This window comes from Brassica napus, chromosome A5 (assembly GCF_020379485.1).
Source record: "Brassica napus cultivar Da-Ae chromosome A5, Da-Ae, whole genome shotgun sequence".
Classification (NCBI taxonomy): Eukaryota; Viridiplantae; Streptophyta; class Magnoliopsida; order Brassicales; family Brassicaceae; genus Brassica; species Brassica napus.
In genome coordinates, this window is record NC_063438.1 from 23,734,356 (window position 1) to 23,757,890 (window position 23,535).

A 23,535-nucleotide genomic window follows, 5' to 3' on the forward strand; every position below is an offset into this window, starting at 1 on the left:
AAAAAACAGTCGATAACCTTTTTTTTTTTTAACACTGATTATATTATCAAAAGAAGATTACAAAGGTGTGATACAGATTTGAAATACATTGGCCGGCAGGTTCAACAAACCTCCGGAGACTGAAGCTCCAACTATGGAGAGACTAAAACACAATAACATAATGGCTAAAGAAACAGAACATAAAACAATCTAAGCTAGAAGAAGTGGGTAACAACATAAAATAAACATTCACCCAAAAGAGATCAACAAGCATGATGACTTGAACAGAGCTTCTCTGAACAAGGCAAAGCAAGGAAGCCATCCATGGCTACAACCTCCGGTCTGTGAATCCTCCTATGGTGAATAGCACATGCAGATAAAAAACCAAAGCTTCAAGTACCAGGAAACAGAACACATCATGTTCAAAAGTCTTCAACTGGAAGTCGATGTAGGAGTTGAATCGACAAGCCAGAGAAGCTAGATAGAAAATAAGATCTCGATCAAATCTTTAAAGGAAGGGATAAAGAGCGAAACAACTCATAACCAGGAACAACCTCATTCGAGAGACCGAGAGGGCCGAAGATCAAGACCATGTATGAGCCAGAGAAAGCTCAAAATCAACATGAAATCAATCAAACCACACACAAGTTCCAAGATAGTGTAGAAGCCTGAAAACCGGATTGACATAAACGATAAAATACTAAACAATGTTAAAGAACATACGATTCAAATGAGACATGGAATCGAGATATAATCTATTTCCTTAACTCTATATATTCGCTTTGTATTGAGACGAGACTGTACGAATATCGAGTCCCAACATACAACCATGGCAGACGATCACGCTTCACTCGTGAACGCCCTATTGAACTAATATTTCTACAAAACACCCTCGGACTTACGTTTGGAAATTTGCTGATTTTTTTGTGTGTAAGAACTTGAGAAATGAGGAAGACATTCGCTCTATTTATAAAGGGAAACGAGAGCTCTGTTGGTTCTGCAATCGAAGGCACGTGCGCACGATGCGTTAGACTCGGGAAGTTGCTCGATGTGCGGAGAGAGGGAGAGATCGTTGGGAAAAAAAAATCCAGATAAAATTTTGTTCGAATTTTTTAAAATATATTCGTTTTTTCAAATTAAAACAAAAAACAAAACACAAAAAACTTGGTTTGGCCCAATAAATTGTTAAACTGAACTTGGTCCAAAAAAAAGCTTATTGAACCGGAAGCCAAGACCCATGCCCAAGCCCGAGCAGCCCGGACGGTGCCGGCGCCTGTGGTGAGCCTTCTCCTCTCTCAAGCTGTTTAACACATGATATCATGGGATCATATATAAACAGCTATCTTCCTCTTGTTTTCACCGATGTGGGAAAAGTACCTTTGCATCATTATTAATGTTTTTTGGGCTGTTAAAAACACAGACCCAAGTCATTTGTTTTTCACAATTTTCATTAAAGTCTGATGGCTATAAGGCTATTAATGGATCCAACGGATAGAACCAAATCTGAAAAGAACGAGGATATAATCCACTTCGACTAGAAAGATCGACAAAATAGATCAACCGATAATTCTCATTCTCTTTAGAAAAAAAATCATATCTGAGATCTGAAAACAATTCGTTGAGAGAAGCGAGAATAACCTAGTAAATCTACCCGGAGAACACAACATAAAGCAAAAGGAGGAGCAAAAAATGGCTCCGGCTCTATGGAAGCAACCAGAGCCGGCAAACAATAGATAACTAACATAAACTTATTTTAGGGTCTGCAAAAAAAAAAATAAGTAAAATATAAGAAGAAGCTGAAAATAGGGTCTTTTACGCAACATCAAAAAGTTGGAGTCTTACCATCTTCATGTAACATGTTCAAAAGCTGTCAAAAGCCATGCTAACACCAAAATTAAAACAAAAAATGATAATGAATCCATCCATCCTTCTTCACCAATTCGTTAATTTTTCCTTTTCCTTTTTAACTTTGCATATTTCATTTTCTGTTGTCAGCATTTCCTATTCTTCTTAAATCATGTATGCATTAAGAAGAAAGAACATAACTAGATCTGCATTAACAAAAAGAAAATGGCGGAGCCAGAAAAATTATCTCACGTAGTCATATATATTAGAAAATTGAAACTGAAGGTGAAAAAGAAAAAAAAATAAAAAGTTGAGGACTTAAACAAAAAAAAACAAAATGGGTCAAAATGTAAAATTTAGTGGGGTCAATTCATAAAACTTAAATAAATACAAAGCAGTTTTATAAATTTGGTGGGGTCTGCTGACCTCACTATGTTGTGAATAGCTCAACCTCTAACCATTAACTAGTCATTTTGCTTTTAAGAAAATCAATTTTTGGAATATTTTTTTAAGAAATTAGGAATATCATAAAATCACTAAAACATTTTTTATTCTGAAATAGCATATAATTTAAAAATAAAAAATATAATTAATCAAAACTTTTTATATTTAAACATGGTTGTGATTATAGTTTAGAAGGTGGATTAGAATAATCGTTTAAAAACTAGATTAATTTAATTATTTTATATTTAATTAATGTTGTTTTGAAGGTTTTTATGTATTATTTTTATTATAAAAATTTTATGTTATCAAAATTTTTGATTTTTTAAAGGTTATTTTTAAAAAGATGTAACTGATTTTAAGAAAAGGTGTGAGAACATTTTCTGGCAAAAGAAAAACATTACAATCATTCAATACGTACATGTACTTACCTTCTGCCACGCCTTCTTATCAATGTCAACCAGAGACAGTGATGATTAATCTGGCGTCATAGCAGGATTCCAACGTTTAGTTGACAAAGACATCCATCAAATTGCTTAAAGGTGTTTTGAACATGCCAAATTAGTTAGAACAAACACCATTAGATTTGTTTGATGCAATGTATGATTACAAACCAAAAGTGCTTATGCCATCCATCTTTGTTTGAATTTCGTCTCTAAGAATTAACATCAAAATAAAAGTTTACAGAATACACAGTATTCTTTATCAGTAATCTCGAATTAAGTAATCAATCTATGTTATCATACGAATCATTATATATATATATATATATGTGTGTGTGAGTTCATGTAAAAGTAAAACGTTAGTGCAAAAGTAAGAATACTTTATATCATTTCGTGTAAAATGTCTACCTAGATCGGTATGTATTCTGTTAGAAAATTATACAGTTCGACTCGGATGGAATATTATATTGGCCAATCAAATGCGTGCTTAATTAAGTGCGTACGTACCTATTCTTACTAACAAATCTGGACATATTAATTACAACCACCAACATATAATCTGATAATCAGAAGTAGGTCCATGCATGTACCTACCAAACAAGTTAATATTCATCGTCTATTGTTTACCAATAGTGTTTTGGCATTTATCTTTACGCATCTCACAGCCGCAAGTATAAACACTATAGGATTCTGTTTCTAGGAAACACACGCCACAGGCATGTATTTTTACGTATTGTATTATGATTACTTTACTCGGTGATTGCTTACAAATGTCAATAAATAAAAGTAACATATATTTAATTTGTTATCTTTCAAGTTGTCCAAGACGATCTGGCCTTGTGAATAAATAATTATTCACTTATACTACATGTTAACATTTACAGTCTATACATGCATGCAGAGCAACAAAGAAGTGTGATAAAAATGTGTGGTCAGTTAAACATCACAAAAGTTTGATATCAAACGAAGAAAAAAAATAAACATATGGTAAATCAAGTTTTTATTTTATATTTGTTTATATATAAAATGCATGGTATTATATTGGATGTGTCCTTGCGAACTGGGGTGATTAATTAATTAAATTAATGACAATGGTTAATGTCTTAATGATACTGTTAATTAAGAATTACGATTGCATGCTTCTAGGAGCGTGCACGTCACGTACCGCGAGTTAGCTTCTAGATATTGTAAGAAAAACGAGACAGTATAAAGACAAGACAGCAGATTACTTTATAAATTTTAGTTACTTCCAAATATTTATTGATAAGACATTCCTACGAGATTGACAAACACAAGATACATGTAAAATAAAAAAAATGAAACTGCTTATTTTTAAGAATACTGTAATTTAAATTTATTATGTATAAGCCATAGTAGTAGAGTGTTGAGCGCAATCTACGAGAAGGATCCAGTCAAGACTTTGGGTTTGAATATTAAAAAATAGCTACAACCAAATCTTAAATTAGATACTTCGTAAAAGTTTTAGATCATAGTGTACATTAGTTTTCATTTGACTAGGCAAAATCTTGTGAAAATAAAAAAAAAACACTTTTACCTCCTTTTTCTCTCGGAAACTCTAATTTAAAATTATTCGTACGGTGAAAGATTTCTCTTAAACTAAAGTTTTCTTAATTTTTTTTTTTTGTCACTTTCCACAATTCTAAAGCGGAAGAAAAGAGCGAACAGTTGAGAAAACAAATTAAATCTCACTTCTATTTTTGTGTGTCAACATTCAACAAGTCGATGTAGTAAATAAATAGAATTTTAAAATTATTTACTTTATTTTTTGGTTTTCACTCCGCTCTTCGTCTCCTTCCTCTCTTCTTTCTCCGAGACTGTCTCTCTCTAGAAATCACTCTTTTTTTTTGCATTGCTCTTTTCTTCATCGCGAGATCCCCATCTCTCCCGATGATGCATTGATCGGAATATGTGATCGTATAAATCTTCTCCGTCGTTTCTATCTTGTTCAGCCATTGAAGGTCATCGCTCTTAGTTTTATCTCCTCACTTAGAGAATCCATAGGGAAAGTGAGATTTTTAGACGATTAAGCTATATATATATATTTTTTTTTGTAATCTTATTTTAAGACACAATGTTGAAGCCTATTAAACATGTGTCGGAACCTGACACTGTCGCCGATAAGCTTCGCAGATCACTGAATATGTCAAATAGTAAACCAGACAATGGTCATGTCGAATTCGGATCGCCAATTACTCCACTTCAGACACAACCGAGTGGACTCACCTCCGCGGCAACCACCACTTCCAACAGTAGCTTCAGTTCTAGCTCATCCGGATCGGTATCGGGCCGTGCCGTACACACTCCGGTTTCAACAAAAACCGACTCCGGTCGGTCAAATCCCTCCGCCGTACAATCTTCTAGGGCCACCGCTCCCTCCGCCTCTCAAACTTCTAAGACAAGCAATCCCTCCGCCGCTAAATCTTCCAAGTCCACCACTTCCGGGTCTAGCAACCCCGCCGGCGCTAAAGCGGGGTCGAACCCGAGACCGGGACGTGTCTCTTCAGCGTCGGACTCAGCTTCTGGCTCAACAAAACGATCAACAAAAAGCTCGACTCCGCCGCCGCAGCCGGTGAAAATCCTCCCCGGCGGGAATCTTTTCCCGTCCGGGAAGGTTCATATAACAGGGATGACACAAGGAGTGCCAAAACGCATGATTCTCGGACCAGGCTCCAAGTCCTACGGATACGGTAGCGTAATGCGAGGAACAAACAGCTATTCGTCAACGCCTGCAAAGCTAACAACGAGTTCTGGTTCTTCTTCCTCCGGTGCACTCGTAATATCCCGCTGCTCTAGCGGTGGTGGTGGCTCTGAGGTGGATACGTCGTGGAAGAGAGTGATGAACAGTCCCAATCCAGAGGAGGTAAAGAGACTTGGAAACGAAATGTTCAAGAAAGGTTGTTTCAGTGAGGCTTTGAAGTTTTACGACCGAGCGTTAGAGCTCTCGCCGAGTAATGCCACTTACCGTAGCAACCGAGCAGCTGCTTTGTCTGGTTTAGGTCGGATTGCTGAAGCTGTGATTGAGTGTGAACATGCTATTAAACTGGATCCGAATTTTGCAAGGGCTCATCATCGTTTAGCCACATTGCTTCTTAGGTAAACTAAATTACTTAGAAGTTTATTCTTGATTATAAAAAAGAAGTTTATTCTTGTTATATATATATTATCATTTGAATCTTTATTTGGTTTGCAGATTAGGTCAAGTTGATAATGCGGGGAAGCACTTCTTTTCTGTGGAGGAGCCATCAGATCCCATGGTGGTGAAGGTGCTTGAAGAAGTTGATAGACACTTGAACAAATGCGCAGAAGCAAGAAGACGTGGTGAATGGAATATTGTTTTGACAGAAGTAAGTGCAGCTATGGAGTCTGGAGCTGATATGTCTCCTCAGGTATCTTCTTGTGTGTGTACCTTTTAAAGAATCAGAATCAAAAGTTTTTTAAAAATATGTTAAAAATCTGCAGCTAGCTATGTGTAAAGTTGAAGCACTAATGAAGCTCCTAAGGCTTGATGAGGCTCAGACAATACTAGCATCTGCCCCCAAAATAGAAATATTATTACCATCATCTTTCACACGGATTCGGTTTTTCGATATGATCTCTGAAGCTTACACATATTTTGTAAAATCTCAGATGGAATTGGCTCTAGGAAGGTAATATATTTATAGACATATTGGTTTATTATTTATTATGTTCATAGTAAAAGAGAGATGATGTATTCTTGCAGGTTTGAAAATGCGGTTACATTTGTAGAGAAAGCTTCAGAAATGGAACCACGAAACAGTGAAATTGAAACATTGAATAGAAACGTTAAAATGATTGTTAGGACGCGAGATCGTGGTAACGGTCTTTATAACTCAGAAAGGTACACTGAAGCGAGCGCAGCTTATGCAGAAGGCCTTAAGTTTGATCCATACAATGCTACTTTGTTCAGTCATAGAGCTGACTGTTTCTTTAAAGTTGGGATGTGGGAGAGCTCAATAGAAGATTGTAGCCATGCATTGCTCATTCTACCGAGTTGCACAAAGGCTCGTCGTCAAAGAGCTGCCTCATACAGCAAGGTAACATCTATATATTAATATATATAGATATGGTATGAGTTAGTTTTTTTTGGCGTTTTACTTGTTGTAAGCTTCTTCTTGTGAAAAATGAAGCTGGAGAGATGGGCTGAAGCAGTTAGCGATTATGAAACGTTGAGAAAGGAACTATCTTATGATAGAGAAATAGCTGAATCTTTGTTTCACGCTCAAGTTGCATTGAAGAAATCTCGTGGAGAAGTAGTTTTAAACATGGAGTTTGGAGGTGAAGTTGAGGAGGTTTTTAGCCTTGAAGAGTTAAAAGCTGCATTGACCCGTCCAGGTAAGTGATACTTTAAATCAGTGGCTGATCTAGAAATTGTTTTTATCTGGGGCAGAAATGAAAACTATTAGCATAAGTATAACATATGAACAGTTTATAAGAACTAAAGGGCATGACTGAAATTTTATAAGAACTAAATTTAAAAATGTTATGGTGGGCAACTGCCCCATCCTTACTCCATTTAGCTTTTCCCCTGCTTTAAACTTTTCTGCTCTATAGAGGCAGATACTTTACTTATTAACTTCTTGTTGTACACTTCAATGGTGGCAGGAGTTTCTGTTGTACTTTTTATGAAAGCCTTTGATCAACAATGCAAAGAGATATCTATTTTTATGAATGCACTATGTATTCGTTACCCATCTCTGCACTTCCTCAAGGTTAAAAAAAAAGAAGCAAAAACTTTAAACATATGTGCGTGAACAAGTAAACTTACATGTGATGTTTGAATAGGTGGAGATAGAGAAATGTCCTGGAGTGGGTGATGCAGAGAAAGTGAGAGTTGTGCCAACCTTCAAGATTTACAAAGTTGGTATTAGGATGAAGGAGATTGTGTGCCCAAGCAAGGAAGCACTGGAGATTTCAGTGAGACACTATGGCCTTTAGCAAACTCTCAAACATATTTACTTGGTTCATATAAAAAAAAAGGAAGAGGAAAATTTTGTCAATAATCTCTCAGAGTTAGGTAGAGGATTACTTCTGATTCGGTTCATTCATTGCTCGGTTATTAGAGATTAAATGTGTACATAGACAAAATTTTGCTTAGGTGATTAAACCCTATAAAATAAACAGAGAAAGAGAGAGACATTCATTCATGTTGTCAAAACATTTTTGCCATGAATAAAAATTCTTCCTGTAAAATATTGTTGAATTACCGTTTTTCTTATTTATCTTCTCAGTGAATAAAAGTAAAAGGTGTCTGACTTAGATGACTAGAATAAACTGACTGAACATTGTCATATTAAAGATGGTGATGGTTATTCATATGGTAATGTTTCTTGCAACACACACAAGCTAAATGAGCGTACTATTTTCCTCTTAAACATGTTCAGGGACCACATTTCAGACTTATACGACTACACGTTTTGTGGAAAAGTATCAACAACTGTAAGTGATTCTGGTATCGCGAGTCAGAGATCAGAGACAAACAAAAGACAAGATTTAATATTGAACACTGTCTCAGAAACAGAGCAGTGTTTAGTTTCATACAATGAGAAGATTAAAACTTTTCTCAACGGTGTGGATACATAAAAAGTAAACTGGAATCCAACCGTAGTTACTTATTATTTTCGTTTTAAAAAAAAGATTATTCTTAAAAAATGAAAAACAGAAAAGAGAGACTCAGAAGTTTGTTTTCTCTCAGTGACTTAAACTCACTTAACCGGTGTTTTGCAGTCCTGCGGCAATACCTTTCATGGTTAAGATGAGCGTGTCCTCAAGTCCAGGCGCGTACTCACTCGTTGGGTTAAGCTTCACAAGCTCTTGTGCCGATTTGCTTGATTGCATGATCTCTTTCGAAATGTGTGGTCGCAGAGTCACATTGTAGTTTGGATCACGGATTCTCTTCAATGTGTAGGCTTGGCACACGTTGAGGGTCGTAATGTAAGAGTCACGCAGCCTAAGTCTCTGTTTCAAGTAAGGGTCTTCTTCGAGAAGGTCTCTGTGTCCAGCAGTCTGCAACAAAAGGACTTTAGTGGTACTTCAAGTAAAAATACGAAACAGAGGAAACAGAGGACTCTGTTTTTGTTTATTACCTGGAGGACGAGGCTCTTGGTTTCTTCAAAGTTGGTTCTGAGTTTCTCCCCAAAGGCCCATAGATCTTCCGAGACAAGAAGTTTGTCGTACAATGCAGCGATCCCGGGGTCTCCCTTGGCGAACACCATCTCAATAAGATCGATGGTGACTCGGAAGAAAGGCCAGTGTTTGTACATATCTTGCAGCATGTGGAGGTTCCGCACATCCTTCTTGATTGCATACCTGAAAGCTGCTCCAAATCCTAACCATACAGGAAGATGGAACCTTGTTTGTGTCCAAGCAAAGATCCATGGGATTGCTCTGAGAGACTCGATCCCACCGCTCGGTTTTCGCTTTGAAGGTCTGCTTCCGATGTTCATACGTCCATACTCCAGCTCAGGTGTAGCCTACACAAACCAAAACCAAACGGTTATAATACTTTGAACTATAAATCTTGGGGACAATTGGGAATACTTACAAGGCGGAAGTATTCGACAAATCGAGGCTCTTGGAACACAACAGATCGATACTCCTCGGTTGCAACAACCGCCATTGCATCGAGCAAAGCGCGCCACTCTGGTTTTGGCGAAACGGGAGGGTTCATACCATGCTCAAGAGTAGCAGCTGTGAAACGCTGAAGTGTTCTAAAACACAAGTGTTCCTCTCCAAACGATTGCTCAATGACTTCACCTTGAACAGTGACTCGGAGGGAGCCATTAACTGTATCCGGTGGCTGAGACAATATAGCAAGATGTGTTGGACCACCTCCTCTTCCGACTGTGCCACCACGGCCATGGAACATAGTCAGCTTCACTCCATATTTTTTAGCAACCTTCACAAGCTCCTCTTGAGCTTTGTACAGCTCCCAAGCAGCTGAGAGACGTCCAGCATCTTTCCCTGAATCTGAGTAACCGATCATAACCTCTTGTTTACCGTTAATGCGGTTTTTGTACCAGTCCAGAGAGAAGAGTCTTGAAACAGCTGCAGGAGCTGCTTCTAGATCAGCTAGCTTCTCAAAGAGTGGAACAACTCTGAGTGGCTTCTTCACGTGGCACTCGCGCTGTAAGAGCTCAACGGCAAGGACATCACTGGGTGAAGTTGCCATAGAGATAATGTAAGCTCCAAAGCAATCTGAAGGCAGCTCGGATATGACTTTTAATGTGTCCAGAACATCAGCAATCTCTTCGGTTTTGGGAAGATCTGGTCCGAATAGCGGACGCTTGCCGCTTAGTTCAGCTAGAAGCCATTCTTGCCGACGTTCTTCAGACCAGTCTCTGTAGGAGGAACCGTCTAAGTGCTTGGTGATAGCATCCAAAACATCGGTGTGACGTTCAGATTCTTGCCTAATGTCAAGCTTCACAAGGGAGAGTCCGAAGGTAGAGACTTGCCTCAAGAAATCAAGAAGGCTTCCATCAGCTATTGGGCGGTCACCACATGCACATAGTGATCGGTAACAAAGCTCAAGAGGCTCCAAGAACTGCGTAGATAGAACAAACAACAGGTTTGTTAGAATCAAGCAAAGACTAAGTAAAATAGACATTTGACAGAGTATAATATACATAGAGTTTGCTTACCTCTTCCACATTGGTGAAAGTAGCTTCTGCAGGGATGTCAGAGATTCCGTTACTCAGCAACTGACGAGAGCGTTCACGTGTGTGATAGAGTTTGTCCCTCACATCACCAAGAATCACACGGTATGGTTCAGTTGGAGGAATTGTCTTCCAGAACTCTGCATTGAGTCAAAAGAAAAAAAATGACTTAAGAATTGCAAAAGCACATTTGAATAAAGTTTTATGCTTCAAACCTATGTAATGTTTTGCAGCATCTTTCCTTGAGTTCCTGTGGATTTCATCAGCCTTGGCACGAAACTCATCAGTGCAACGCCACATAGACAACTGCCAAGAACAAAAAAAAATGAATCAAGAGGATCTTGTTGAAGGGAAAACATAAAAATGAGGAGATTTTCAGAAGAGATCAAAACCTCAAACATGAGATTCTCAATCTGGTTATAGTAGAAATTGGCTGCCATCATTCTAGCCAACAAGCACACGTCTCTAGTGACCTCAGGTGTGACCCTCGGATTACCTGAAATTCAGTTAAGTTGCTGAACAAGAGGAAACAAACAACAGAGAGTTTGGCTTGTAAGTAATGTGAAAAAAGAGTTTTGTACCATCACGATCACCGCCCATCCATGAAGAGAACTGAATCAGTGGGGCATTGTAAGGAACACGTTCATCAATTCCAATGTTCTTCAGAGCCGTGTCAACACGGCGAAGGAACTTAGGGACACCGTTCCAGATTGTCTCATGGAAATAGCTCATTCCAGCTCTCATTTCATCTTGTGGGGTTGGAGGTGTTCTCCTAATCTCATCTGTGCGGAATGCAGCTTGAATCTCTCTTTGGAGAGACTCATCAAGCTCCTGCTTGTCATCAGGAGTAATGTCCTTTGCATACAACTGAGCTAGACAATCTCTTATCCTGAGAAATCATTTTAAAGGTCAAAAGAGTTGTTTCACTGATCTCTCATTACAAAGTGTAACAAAAAAAAACTAACCTGCCGTGCTTCTGAAGTAAAGATCTACGCACCGACTGAGTAGGATGAGCAGTCAAAACCAAATCAACAATCTGGTTCTTCAAAGCATCAAAGATCTCTTCAGGAGACTTACCAAGAACACCAACAAGCCTCTTGAAAGTCTCCTCGATATCAGACTCGGTAGTGGCAGAGCTCTCATCAGCGAAATCCCCCTTCTTCAGCTTCTTGATCCTTCTCCGGTAAGCAATCTGCACCTCCTCAGCCAAGTTGGCTAAGTTAAGCATGTGAGAGAAGGCCTTGGAGATAACAATGGAGTCGCCAGGATCCAAACTCGTGAGCACACTCCCTAGCTCCTCAAGCTTCTTAGGGTCACGTTTGCCTTCATACTCAGCAGAGAGCTCGTACAACTCTTGTACCTGTTACATTAACACCATTTAAATTTAAATCAAACCTGTTAATGAATCTAAACGTAACTAAATAAAAAGTTCCATCTTCAAAGTGCCGTTTCATATTATTTAGAACCATGTCCAAAAAATATTAACTGTATATTTAGCTATGTAATTAAATAGCTTTGAAAGTTTATAGTCCTATAAAATATATATATATATATATATATATATATATTTGACGTATTTTTGAAATTATAAACTCTATATTTAATAGTATATCTAAAAATTTTGACGATTAATATCTATATTACCATTAATGAATTTATATATAATTAACTATAAAATCAAAAACGATTTTTTATTTATAATATTAATATTTTTTTTCAAAAAGATAATTTTTATCTTGTGTTGTTATCTTAAAACATATTTTCAGTTATAAAATTTAAAATAAGATATAAAACTATTTATAATAATTAAGCAATTAAAGTCATTGTTACCCTTAATGAATTTTATATATAATTAATTATATAATTAAAAACGAATTTTGATTCATAATATTAAATTTTTTAAAATAAGATAATTCTTATATATTGTGTTGTTATCTTAAAATTTATTTTTTCAATTATAAAGTTAGAAAATAACAAATAAACAATTTATAATTAAATATTAATAAACTAAATTTGTATAAATATATTTACTAAAATATTTTTAATATGTGAATGTTTTCTTTTAAAATTTCAGCATAATAATAAACATATATATTTTAATTAAATTTACGTTATATATTTATATATAATTTAATGTTTAATTTATTTTTTTGAAAACACAAATAATAAGTTATCATGCTGATTTTTGAATCAATAAATTATAAATTAATATATATTTGTAAAATTTAAGTTAATTTGCATGTGCGGGCAAAACATCTAGTTTATTAGTATATCTAAATTTTTTGAAGTTTTAGACCATAATTTATATATAATTTTCAAAAAAAAATTGTTTTAGATTTGGACCATGTTAGACTGCTCCAATAGCTCATGTACGGCCCTGCATCTTTACAACGTGTTTTTTCTAAAGGTTACGTGTTTTTTCTAAAGGTTTGAACTTTATGCGATCTGAGAAAATGAGTATCGATTTAATCAAAATAAAAATCAAGTTTTGGTACCGTTTCACGGAGATCCTCTCCATGCAAGTCCTGGAGAATGTCGAGGAAACGATCGAGGAGAAGAGCGTCGTACTCGATGAGCTTGTCGTCTTCACTCACTTTAGCAGGAACCAGTTGACGAAGCTGAGCATCAATGGACGCCATCTTCTCTATGTTACGACCCGCCATGATCGTTGATCAATCGCTCTACACACTCTTTCTGACTTCTTCTGTGATCATCAGATCAAAAGGAAAGGTTTTTTTGTTTTTATTAAATGATAAAAACAAAAATAATGCAAAATCTGTTGATTAATGACAAAAATCTCGCCGGTGGAATCGGGAATTCTATAACTGATCAAAACCCATAGTTAAAATAATAAAATCTTTTTAAAACAGAGTTTCAATGATTTTTAGACAACGAACCTTTTAAGAAGACAAGAAACTGTTATTGGTCTGAACTCTGAAAAGGTTATTAGATGGTGGAATCAGATTCAGAGATGAGAGCTAATGAGAGCGTATCCACTGTTTATATAGAGGAAGTGTGATAGGCGTCAGATGCGCGCTTTGAAAGTGAGGTTTAACCATTTCATTATTTTCTTTATTACTTTAATATGATCTTTTCTTTTTTTTTCTTTTTCTTTTATCATACTTTTTTATTGGAGTATAACTTAATTTGTTTTGTAACATACTTATCTAGTGGAAACAATATCCGCAAAGTCCATCTTATTTTTTGTAGTGAAGGAATAATACTGACGGATATTCTGCATCTTATTTAGGTATTAGTACAATCAGATTACATAACATAATGAAAGAATCTTTTCATTAACTCCATTCCATTTCATACCGTAAACAAAAGTTTGTTTACTTAGTTTTGTAAAAAAAAAATGAATGTATGTAAAATTGTATTCAGTCAAATCTGTTTTTTTTAATGGTTGCATCTGGATTTTTAGTTTTCTTTAGGGCTGGGTTTTACAATAGACGTTTTGAATAAACTATTTCATTAGTTTTGTAGTTTACTTAATTGTATTGACCGTTAGAATTATATAGATTACAAAATAAGAAAATGAAACTATCAGTGATAGTAGATCACTAGATTGATTTATTATTTTGATTCGAAATATTATGCAATCATTAAGTAATTTATATTAAGATTTACTGATCAAATACCTAATGGATCTTGATTTCTTAAGTTTTTTTCTTCTAAGAATCTTCTTCCTTGGTTACCTAGTTGTAAAATGTATAACAGGGTTTATGGAATTACGTTTAATAGGTTTCGTTTTGATCTTATCTTCTGTGTGTTTTGGGTTAATTCTTAGTTCTGGTAGTAAACAATAATTGATTTTTTAGCTTATAAAACAGAAGGTTGACAAAAAGAAAAGCTTATAAAACAGAAAAGAAGATCATGCGAGTTCGTGCATGCACCTTGTCTATGCACGAAGATGCACAAATCTCTGGGCCTAGACGATAAAGTTGACTTTTTAAAAAGTTACTCCCTCAGTTTTAAAATAGATGATGTTTTGGAGAGTTTAAAATATTTCAAAATACTTGATGTTTTGATATTTTTATATTAGTTTTAGTTTTACAGAAAATTGTGTCACTAATGATGTTTTATAGTGGATTTTATGATTGGCTGAATTAGTTTTACTTTATATTTTTAATGTTACTTTTTAGGAAAAAAAGTATGTCTTAATTCTTGTGCATTCATCTAAAACATCAAGTATTTTGAAACAGAGGGAGTATTAAAATTTCAAGACCAATTATTCATTATACTTCTTAAAATATACTTTCCAGTATAGGTTTATGTATTCTCATTGCTTAGCAATGGAATATTCCAAATTTCGAATCATTGAATCAGATAAAGAAACAAAAATAAATACGGAATCAGCTCTTGTCATTATAATATGTACACAAGTCAACCAAGTTTGTAATTTCTTAGCATAAAAAGTGTTCTTGATCAATGATCTGTATCCAACTTGAGCACTTGTCTATCTGTTAGAATATTCGGTTCAAATGTAATTCATTTCACAATTTTACACAATTAGAAAGTTTCAGAAAAAATATTACACAATTAGATCCCATATGTAACTACGTTCCAAACTATAGGATTAAAACAAGTCGTCTCAAACAATCCAAATATTGGAGTATAAAAAATAAAAATAAAAGTTCATGAAACTTTTAACAAGAAAACAAAAAGTCTGTGAATTTTAAAACTTATTAGAAAATTGGCTCTTGGGTATACTGATTCGTTCGAACATGTATCATTGACCCTTTTGTATTTATTTATAGGTTTGATGAATCATGGCGTCTTCTTAATTTGAAATTTAGCAATAATGCTGAATTAAATATAACAACTTTATATAGTTTATAGCCTTATAGAGATCCCTTTCTTTTTTCTTTTTTTGTTTTTTTTGAACACAATAGAGATCCCTTTCTACGTTAAAGAAATAGTTAGGTTCAGTTAGATAATATATTGAATGATAGCTAAAGTGGCTATAATAAAGTTATGCATAGTGGTCTGGCGTGGGATCAGTGTCGGTGATAATTAGGTTGACGTATTAGATGATAGTTAACATTATTTATCAGAAACATCCGGAGAGAGCGAGCCAACAGTGACAGAACTTTGAATAGTTAAAAAGTATAAATGGGATGATTCACGAAAGCAAACACGGCCAATGGCCATGGTAGACACAAAAGTGCAACTGTTCATTTTCCCGGGAAAATGGCAATCATAAATCTTATTCTCTTTTTTTGACCAAAATCATAAATCTTACTTTATAATTTATAAGTAATAATATGTTGCGAATTCATTTGACTTTGCATTATGTAAATTAACTTCTTTTTTTGAACAAATGTAAATTAGCTTACAATCTCATTCTTTTAAATACTCTTTCCGTAAGAATCATATTTTAGAAAAAAAATTATTTCAAAAAATATATGTTTTACATTTTCGATGTATAAATTAATTGAAAATTGTAAATTAAAAAAATATAATGGTGTTTATAAAAAATTTATTGGTTTAAAATTGTGGGAAATAGCTGATATCAAAAAATAATGTATTGATAACTAAAATTTAATATGTTTTATTAATAAATGTGAAAAACTTAAAATATATATCTTTCTAAAATGGAGGGAGTATTCAGCAATTTGTAATTCATAACAAGCATTATACGGATTTGAATTCAGGTGATGACACAAAACAATGATACAACCATCCGAACGGTTTTGTCAAAAAAAAAACATCCAAACGTTTGACTCACGTATATACTAAACACACGTTATATTATATTTTAATTTTGTGTAAAACTTTATATATTGGCTCTTATCGGTAATTTTGTGAGAGTAAAAGAGTGATACAAAAATTTACACGTTTGACTCACATTATCAGGGGTACATTTTCTGTTTTTCTAAGTGAAGAAAAGATTTACAGGAAAATATTAATTTACTTGATAACAAAAATTGTTTTTCACTTTCTAATACTTTTTACCAATCAAAGCCATTGTTTCCTATAAATCATACAAGTGCTACTATATGTAATTATGATTTATCAGCCCATAACAACAAAAGAAGGAAAGAAGGCCCAATACCTGGAGTTATGTTTATATGCGTTTGTATTTCCGGTTAACATCCAGAAAATCTAACCGGGAAATCACATTGGATAACCAAATCAGACCAACCCAAATTGATTCAGACTGAGATTAGTGGCTTCTTTTTCTTTTTCTTTTTCTTTTTCAGTTCATGATACAAAAACAACCTACTTGGTTTCACATAGAAGATACAACAAATAAAGATCGAGAATACAAACAGGGAAAATTTTCAAACTCAAGACACTGTTAAAGTTAAAACCGGGACAGTGTCGACTGTTCTCAAAGCAAGTCACTCACTCTAGGATAAGATTATGAGTCAGAAACAGAAGTTTTTCTCTGATTCCTGCACCAAAAACCAAAGAGATTCAAACGTATGTTCACAAAACTAAAACAGAAAGGGGACTTGTCTCTCACCTGTCTATTCAACATTCCTCTCCTCAGGCAACCAGTTCAGATTCTGCAGGAACATGGTTTTGGAAAAACGTTTTGTAATCCAAGCTCCTTGCGGTTTCAAAGAAATGAGCCACGGCTTCCTCTGGTGTCCCTACCAAGACACCATGTCCTAGGTTGAGTATATGCCCTTTTGGTCCAGCACTCTTCACAACTCTTTACACAAAAACAAACATTCTCTTTCAGTTTCTTGAATTGAATATAAGCACAAAGTAAACAAACTACCTTTGAATTTCTTCAGTTAAAGCAGGAAGCGGAGAGAATAGGAAAGCTGGATCAACATTCCCCTGCACGCTAACATCGCTCCCAAGTCTCCTCCTTCCATCAGCCATATCTACAGTCCAGTCTAGTCCAATAACATCAGCTCCGGTTCCTTTCATCCGCTCAAGAAGGCCGCCGTTTCCATTGATGTAGAAAACTATCGGCGTGTCTGGACATCTTCTCTTCACAGCATCAATGATCTAGCAACATATAACGTTAGCCAAAAGAGAATCTTTTCAAGTCCTCAAAGAGGAAAAGTACTTAAAACTATATACCTCTTCAATGTAAGGTTTGGACCAGCGCTCCCACATCTCAGGAGTCAACTGCCCACCCCAAGAATCAAATATCTGTATGCAGTGAGCTCCGTGCTCAACTTGGTACACAACATACTCCGTAATAGCCTTAGTCAAATGAGACAAAAGAGCTCTCAGCACATTAGGTGCAGTATGACACATCCTCTTGATCACAGTATACGTCCGAGTCGTCCCTCCTTCAACTATATAAGTCGCTATCGTCCACGGCGCTCCAACGAAACCCAACACAGCAGCATGCTCCCCCACCTCTCGTCTCAGAATCTTCAGAGAGTCTCCAACGAACTGAAGCTTCTCGAGATCAATAGGATGCAGCTTCTTGAGATCATCTTCGGTTCTGATGGGGGACTGGATCACAGGGCCTTTGACTTCCTCGATGTCGAAAGGGACGCCGAAGGCGGGTAAGGGAGTGAGGATGTCGGAGAATATGATGACACCGTCTGGTTTAAAAGCTTGCCAAGGCTGCAGAGAGATCTCCACAATGAGATCAGTGTTCTCTGATCTCTCTCTGAAGGAAGGGTGCTTCAGGGCTAGCTTTTTGTAGACGGACATGTACCTTCCTGCTTGCCTCATCATCCAAGCTGGAGGACGAGTCACTGGTTGCCCCTTAGCAGCTTTAACCAATAAAGGATCTGATTTTTAAACAATGCGAGGGAGATTCATTAGGAAGGCTACAGATTCAACTGTGAGTAGTGACCTAAAGCTGGAAACTTTATCTACCAAGACTCAAAGCATGAAACTTTGGAGAAATTGGAGTAGAGGAGATACGAACCTGAGGATGAGGAGGAAGCTATGACGAGCTTCCGAGGAGAGTTAGTGTGTCTTCTTGGGTGAGAAACCAATCCTACATTGATGGGACTTGATCGGAACCCTATTGGCAACGATAAGCCCGAGGAGTAACATCTCGACGAGCTGCAAGCACTGTATTCAAGTCTCCGATTAGATTTAGCTAAAATAAGAAGAAAAAAATCGGAAAAAAATTGGAACTTTATCGGACCTGGTTGGTGATGATAAACTCATTCTCAATCACGCAAGAAGCTGGAGTTCGAAGATCAACTGCTGTCTGATTTTCCCGGCTCCTCCTTGGTCTGGTGTTTCCTTATCGCCGAGAGAAATGGGATTCAAGGTTTGACCTTTTTAAAGTCAATCATCTAGACGGCTGTACTGTAGCCACGTAGGATCTATCTGGATAATAGTAGGACCCACCTTCCGGATTTTCTTGCTCTTTGGGTGACACTTCCCGGTTCAATTTAAGAGGATGATTCAAATTAATCGGTTTATCAATCTTCAACTTATTTGTCATGTTTCCCGTCTGGTTAGAAGCTTCAGCCGTGGGGAGAGGCTTCAGTGTTTTCATCTTGGAAACAGTTTCAAAGCTTGTCATATAGAATGAGGTGTAGTTGAAGCTACTGATGTCGCTCTAGTTGCTCTGTGCTTCCATATCCATCGTCACTAGTAGCTATGTTTCATTTCGCAAATCTGATTACTCGGTTACTTTCTGTGAAACCAACCCATACAAACGTAGCAAAACTATTTGTTGAATCTTTGAAGCAAATAAATAGACACTATCTAGTTACAATGTTAACTACACACTAAAGAATCACTGCAATTTTCTTGTTCTTGATTAGATAACATATTATAGTTTAATAGCTCTTGTAATCAATTAGAGACTCTCTTAGCTATGCACAACAAGCTTGTGTAAAAGAAAAAAAATGAAAATGAAACGGTTACTTAAGACAGAGATCGGTTGAGCATAGAGACTTGGCCGGAATCTCCATTGAGTAAGAAGACTTCAAGAGGAATATAAGGAGAAGACGAAGAGTTTGATCCAAACCTATACGCAGGCTGCAACAACTTGCTACCTTTCGCACATTGAATCGTTAGAAGACGCGGCCCCGTTCTCATCTGCCACACCTGCTTTCAAAGTCCGTAGCAAAATCAAATCAAATCACGCCAAATAATCAAAACAACTATAATGTCTTTGAGAGAGAAGATGATAAACGTTACCTCGATGATGCCTTTGCGTGGCGCGTGAATGGCTAAGCATAGACAGTAATCGCTTTTCACCGGTTCTGTGTGATATACAGATTTTCCTTTATCTTTTTTGGCTAACATCTCCATGAACACGCAGCTGGCGTCACGATAACCCTGAAGCGGAAAAACTCTGTGAGCGAGAAAAAAGAAGTATGAAGGATGATGCTAAAACGAACCTTCCATAGTCGGACAACCACGAGAGCTTGAGTGTCTAGCAGAAGTATACGACCAAGAGAATCTGTTATAGCAGCTAATGTCCCGCTTGGGGATAACGTCAGCTTCTCGCCTTTCCTTGGGTAGTCCTTTATACATGTCAAGGATGAAGCTGGAGACCAACATTTTGAAAATGTCATGAATGCCCACATAATGATCTAGTCTAGTGAATGAAATCTACCTCGAGCGAATGATTGAGTCTTAGCTTCTGGCTTTCGCTTTGGTGACTGATCATTACTTCTCCAGATCAGTTTTGAAAAAGAAGCAATGGTTGAAGCAGCTGCAGGTACAACTTTTGATAGAATCGCTCCAACAAGCGATCTACCTCTATCTTCAGAGAGCCTTTCAAAGAAGCATAATAACTCTAATCAAACAAAAGAACATCAAAGAAAGTAACACCATCGAAAACGTTACCAACCTGTAAGCCGAGATAACAGCATCCTCTCCAATGGTCACTACACAGTAATAACGTTGACTTGACTGTCAAACAAATAAAATCAGTAACAATTATAAATCAAATAGTATATCCTTCAAAAAAAAAAAATCAAATAGACATGACTAATCACCTGATGCTCCAGTAACGGAGGAGGCATTATGCCGGTGATAGTAGCATCAACGCACACACCGTTCTTGTTAACATTCCATATCTGATAAGGTAATCGTTGGTGCAAACTCCCAGTATCTTCCGGATCACCTTTTTTACTCTTTTGGTCCCAAAAGTTTGAATTTTTTTCTTGAAACCATTTCTGAAGCATACTCTATACAAATCATAAAGACAAAAACTCTCAGAACTTAACAGTTCCCATTACGTCAGAAGTATTTTTAAACACTAAACCTGAATGTTGGAGCCATCAAAGCGAGCAATAATGCCAGGCAACACAATGCTAATCTCCTCAGAGGATGTCTCTTGCATCAAATCTTTCTTAGTGCCACGTACTCTTAGTTTCAATATACGGCTAGGATGCACCAACTGTAACATATAAAATAAAGATCACTTGAAGTAACCAAACTAAATAACTGCGGTTCTTTCGGACAACATTGTTTAAACCAAACATCAGTTTTTAAAATTATGAAATTATTTATTTACCTGTTTATGAATCAGATCACCGGCGATAGAGTAAACCAGGAGATAACCACAGGAGGTTCCGGCGAGGACGACTCTGACGTCGTCAAACACTAACCACTCGATCGCTGTGATCGATTCCGCCTCGATGGGAGACAGATCGGGTCTGATCTTGACGCGAAGAGAGTCGGGGTCAGCCCAATTCACGATCAGGATGAGGAATCGATGGGCTAAGGCTATAGAGTGGGAATCGAGTGCGGAGAGAAGGTTTGGATTGTTCACGAGCCACCCTTCCTTACCCGCGCCGAGCTCGGTGAGTTCCTCGCACGCGATGCAGCCTAGTTCCGTCAGGTGTATCCTCTTCGCCATCGCAAGTTTAATCGAAGAAAGAAAAAGAAAAAGAAAAAAAGACAGGATTTTTAGTTAGTTACTTATTGCTTGTCGGGTATTAACGTCTAACGCCGTCGTATTAATCAGCTTAAACGCCATCCATCGACGACGCCGTATTAGGTCGACTTAGTATTCATAGGCTAATACGGCGTCGTATTATAACTTAGTTTATTAATAGGCTTAAACGCAGCCGTATTCATCGGCCTAAACGGCGTCGTATGGTATCATCTTCTTAATCATCATGCCTAAACGCAGTCGTATTGATCGACTTAAACGCTGTCGTATTAATCGACTTAATATTATTACAGTATCTACTCGTCATCTCTGTCTCTCTCTCTGTCTTTTCGTTGATTCGCGAAGGAAGAAATGTTAGGCCAAGACTTATCCTTTTCTAAAACCCTAAACCCTAGCTTCTCCCTCTCCCCTTTCTCCATCCGCAAATCTCCACCCAACTCCTTCGCACGAAGGACTGTATCGGTTTCATCCCTTACCGAGAGGAATTTTACTTTCGGAGTCAAAAGCTCCGAGCTTTATGGTGGATTCCGGCGAGACGTCCGCGCATTGGCGGGGCGGAGCAAGAAGAAACCCGGAGGCTCATCCGGCGGGAGGATAGAAGGAGACTCCGACACAAGGAAGCAGGCGAAGCGCAACGCCCGGGAGAAGTCCAAGAAGCTAGCGGAGTCTCTATTCTACCGCCTCTACAACAACCCCGACAAGTCCCGGAGCAAGATCCTCAGCAGCCACCCGGACAAGTTCACCGAAGACGAGCTCGAGATGATCGGGCTCGGGTACGACAGGATGGTCCGGTTCATGGACAAGGACGACCCGAGGCTGCGCCACCCTCACGACTGGTTCAAGTACGGTGAGTTCGGTCCTTACTCGTGGCGCGGCGTCGTGGTCGGGGACCCCGTTCGCGGGACGATCTCCGACGAGTGCGTGACCATGTACGGGGAAGTGGCGAATCACGAGGAGTTTGAGAAGGTTGAGCAGCACGAGATGAATCTTGCGTTTCAGAAACGGGTCAAGGAGTTGGATTCGGGTGTTGGGTTGAGGTACTTTTGGGTTTTCGTTAGGCATCCCAAGTGGAGGTTGAGTGAGTTGCCGTGGGAGCAGTGGACGTTGGTGAGTGAGGTGGTTGTGGAGGCGGATAAGAAGAAGAGGTTGGATAAGTGGAACTTGATGGGGAGGTTGGGGAACAAGTCGAGGTCTTTGATATGTCAGTGCGCCGCTTGGTTTAGGCCTGATATTGTTTATGTGAAGAAGCCTGTGTTTCAGTGTAGGTTCGAGCCTCAGGAAGATTTTTTTAACTCGATTGTGCCTTATTTGAACCCCGTGACGGAGGCTGGATTTGCTTTTGAGGTGGAGGATGATGATGGGAGGGTGGAGTTGAGTACTTATTACGGAGGGTTGTGTAAGATGTTGAAGGTGAGGCAGACGGCTTTTGTGGATGATGTGGTGAAGGCTTATGAGAAGTGTAGCGATGAGAAGAAGTCTAAGGTTTTGAGGTTTTTGCTTGGGAACCATCCGATTGAGTTGTTGCATCCGTATACTAAAGAGTGGAAAGCGAAGCTGGAGGAGATGGAGCTTGGGTGTGATGCTCCGGATGAAGATGAGGATGAGGTGATTAATAGTGGGAGCTCGGAGAAGGGTGAGTTTTCTGAATGGGTTGAAGATGAAGGTGGTGATAGCGAGATGGAGGAAGAAGAAGAAGAGGATGATGATGATAATATGGTTGTTGATGTGGAAGGGAACGTGGAAGAAGACAGTTTGGAAGGTGAAGTAGATGAGGTTGATCCGGAACAGGATGAGAGGTATTGGGAAGAGCAATTCAAGAAAGCGACAAGTAATGCAGAGAGGATGGAGAAGCTTGCGGAGATGAGCATGGTGGTGTCGGATAAGTTTTATGAGAAGCAGTTGAAGGCAATGGCGGAAAGAGAAGATGGAGATGGAGATTTTGGAGGAGATGAGTTGGAGATGAGAGGTAAGAAGGCTAAAGTGAAGCCTGAAGAATGGAAGACAGTGGGATATGGAAGGTGGATGAAGAAGATAAAGAAGAGTAGAATCCCACCTGAGCTCTTTCTTCGTGCTGCGGTTAGGCCCTTTGTTTACAGAAACCTTGTGAAAGAGATTGTTCTGACAAGACACGCTATTTTGGAAGGCGAGATTGGCCAAAATGAGTGATAATAATCAGTTCAGGTCATGTCTGTTTTGATTATTACTGAAAGAATGTTTTATGTATGGTATTAGAGCATTAAGAAGAGATTATCCAAGAACTTTCCAACCTTATGTAGGTAAAATGAATCGGAAATTGAAGCATTTTTTTGTTGTCAATGGTTAGTTTTTGTTATGTTGC

At 37.5% G+C, this 23,535-nt stretch overlaps 5 protein-coding genes across 7 annotated transcripts; 2 read left to right on the top strand and 3 right to left on the bottom strand.

The window, feature by feature from the left end:
- The first annotated feature begins 3,284 nt into the window (after positions 1 to 3,284).
- Positions 3,285 to 8,071, top strand: LOC106423497 (TPR repeat-containing thioredoxin TTL2-like). Of its 2 annotated transcripts, XM_048779839.1 has the most exons (8): positions 3,285 to 4,687; positions 4,860 to 5,822; positions 5,920 to 6,115; positions 6,189 to 6,376; positions 6,451 to 6,784; positions 6,878 to 7,082; positions 7,353 to 7,459; positions 7,533 to 8,071. In XM_048779839.1, the coding sequence occupies exons 2-8, from the start codon at positions 4,870 to 4,872 to the stop codon at positions 7,683 to 7,685; spliced, it is 2,136 nt and encodes a 711-aa protein (XP_048635796.1). In that variant the 5' UTR covers positions 3,285 to 4,687; positions 4,860 to 4,869; the 3' UTR covers positions 7,686 to 8,071. The 2 variants fall into 2 exon arrangements, with proteins under 2 accessions (XP_048635796.1, XP_013719723.2); XM_013864269.3 differs by having other exon boundaries at positions 3,285 to 5,822.
- A 148-nt stretch (positions 8,072 to 8,219) lies between these two features.
- Positions 8,220 to 13,439, bottom strand: LOC125575183 (phosphoenolpyruvate carboxylase 3-like). 2 transcript variants are annotated; one of them, XM_048779836.1, is made up of 10 exons: positions 13,300 to 13,439; positions 12,898 to 13,106; positions 11,368 to 11,762; positions 10,984 to 11,291; positions 10,795 to 10,898; positions 10,618 to 10,708; positions 10,388 to 10,542; positions 9,292 to 10,290; positions 8,834 to 9,220; positions 8,220 to 8,753 (listed from the first exon to the last, which is right to left on the bottom strand). In XM_048779836.1, exons 2-10 carry the CDS (start codon positions 13,063 to 13,065, stop codon positions 8,457 to 8,459), a joined length of 2,904 nt encoding a protein of 967 aa, XP_048635793.1. In that variant the 5' UTR covers positions 13,066 to 13,106; positions 13,300 to 13,439; the 3' UTR covers positions 8,220 to 8,456. The 2 variants fall into 2 exon arrangements, with proteins under 2 accessions (XP_048635793.1, XP_048635794.1); XM_048779837.1 differs by having other exon boundaries at positions 12,898 to 13,103; positions 13,300 to 13,378.
- A 3,120-nt stretch (positions 13,440 to 16,559) lies between these two features.
- Positions 16,560 to 18,855, bottom strand: LOC106423544 (uroporphyrinogen decarboxylase 1, chloroplastic). Its single transcript, XM_013864315.3, has 6 exons — positions 18,480 to 18,855; positions 18,255 to 18,403; positions 17,447 to 18,114; positions 17,136 to 17,371; positions 16,875 to 17,066; positions 16,560 to 16,803 (listed from the first exon to the last, which is right to left on the bottom strand). Exons 1-5 carry the CDS (start codon positions 18,500 to 18,502, stop codon positions 16,898 to 16,900), a joined length of 1,245 nt encoding a protein of 414 aa, XP_013719769.2. The 5' UTR covers positions 18,503 to 18,855; the 3' UTR covers positions 16,560 to 16,803; positions 16,875 to 16,897.
- A 149-nt stretch (positions 18,856 to 19,004) lies between these two features.
- LOC106423543 (rab3 GTPase-activating protein non-catalytic subunit) lies at positions 19,005 to 21,240 on the bottom strand. Its single transcript, XM_013864314.3, has 8 exons — positions 20,817 to 21,240; positions 20,565 to 20,699; positions 20,296 to 20,487; positions 20,148 to 20,209; positions 19,911 to 20,071; positions 19,693 to 19,841; positions 19,490 to 19,630; positions 19,005 to 19,396 (listed from the first exon to the last, which is right to left on the bottom strand). The coding sequence occupies exons 1-8, from the start codon at positions 21,159 to 21,161 to the stop codon at positions 19,214 to 19,216; spliced, it is 1,368 nt and encodes a 455-aa protein (XP_013719768.2). The 5' UTR covers positions 21,162 to 21,240; the 3' UTR covers positions 19,005 to 19,213.
- A 262-nt stretch (positions 21,241 to 21,502) lies between these two features.
- LOC106423564 lies at positions 21,503 to 23,529 on the top strand. Its single transcript, XM_013864337.3, has one exon. It carries the CDS (start codon positions 21,549 to 21,551, stop codon positions 23,361 to 23,363), a length of 1,815 nt encoding a protein of 604 aa, XP_013719791.1. The 5' UTR covers positions 21,503 to 21,548; the 3' UTR covers positions 23,364 to 23,529.
- The last annotated feature ends 6 nt before the right edge of the window (positions 23,530 to 23,535 follow it).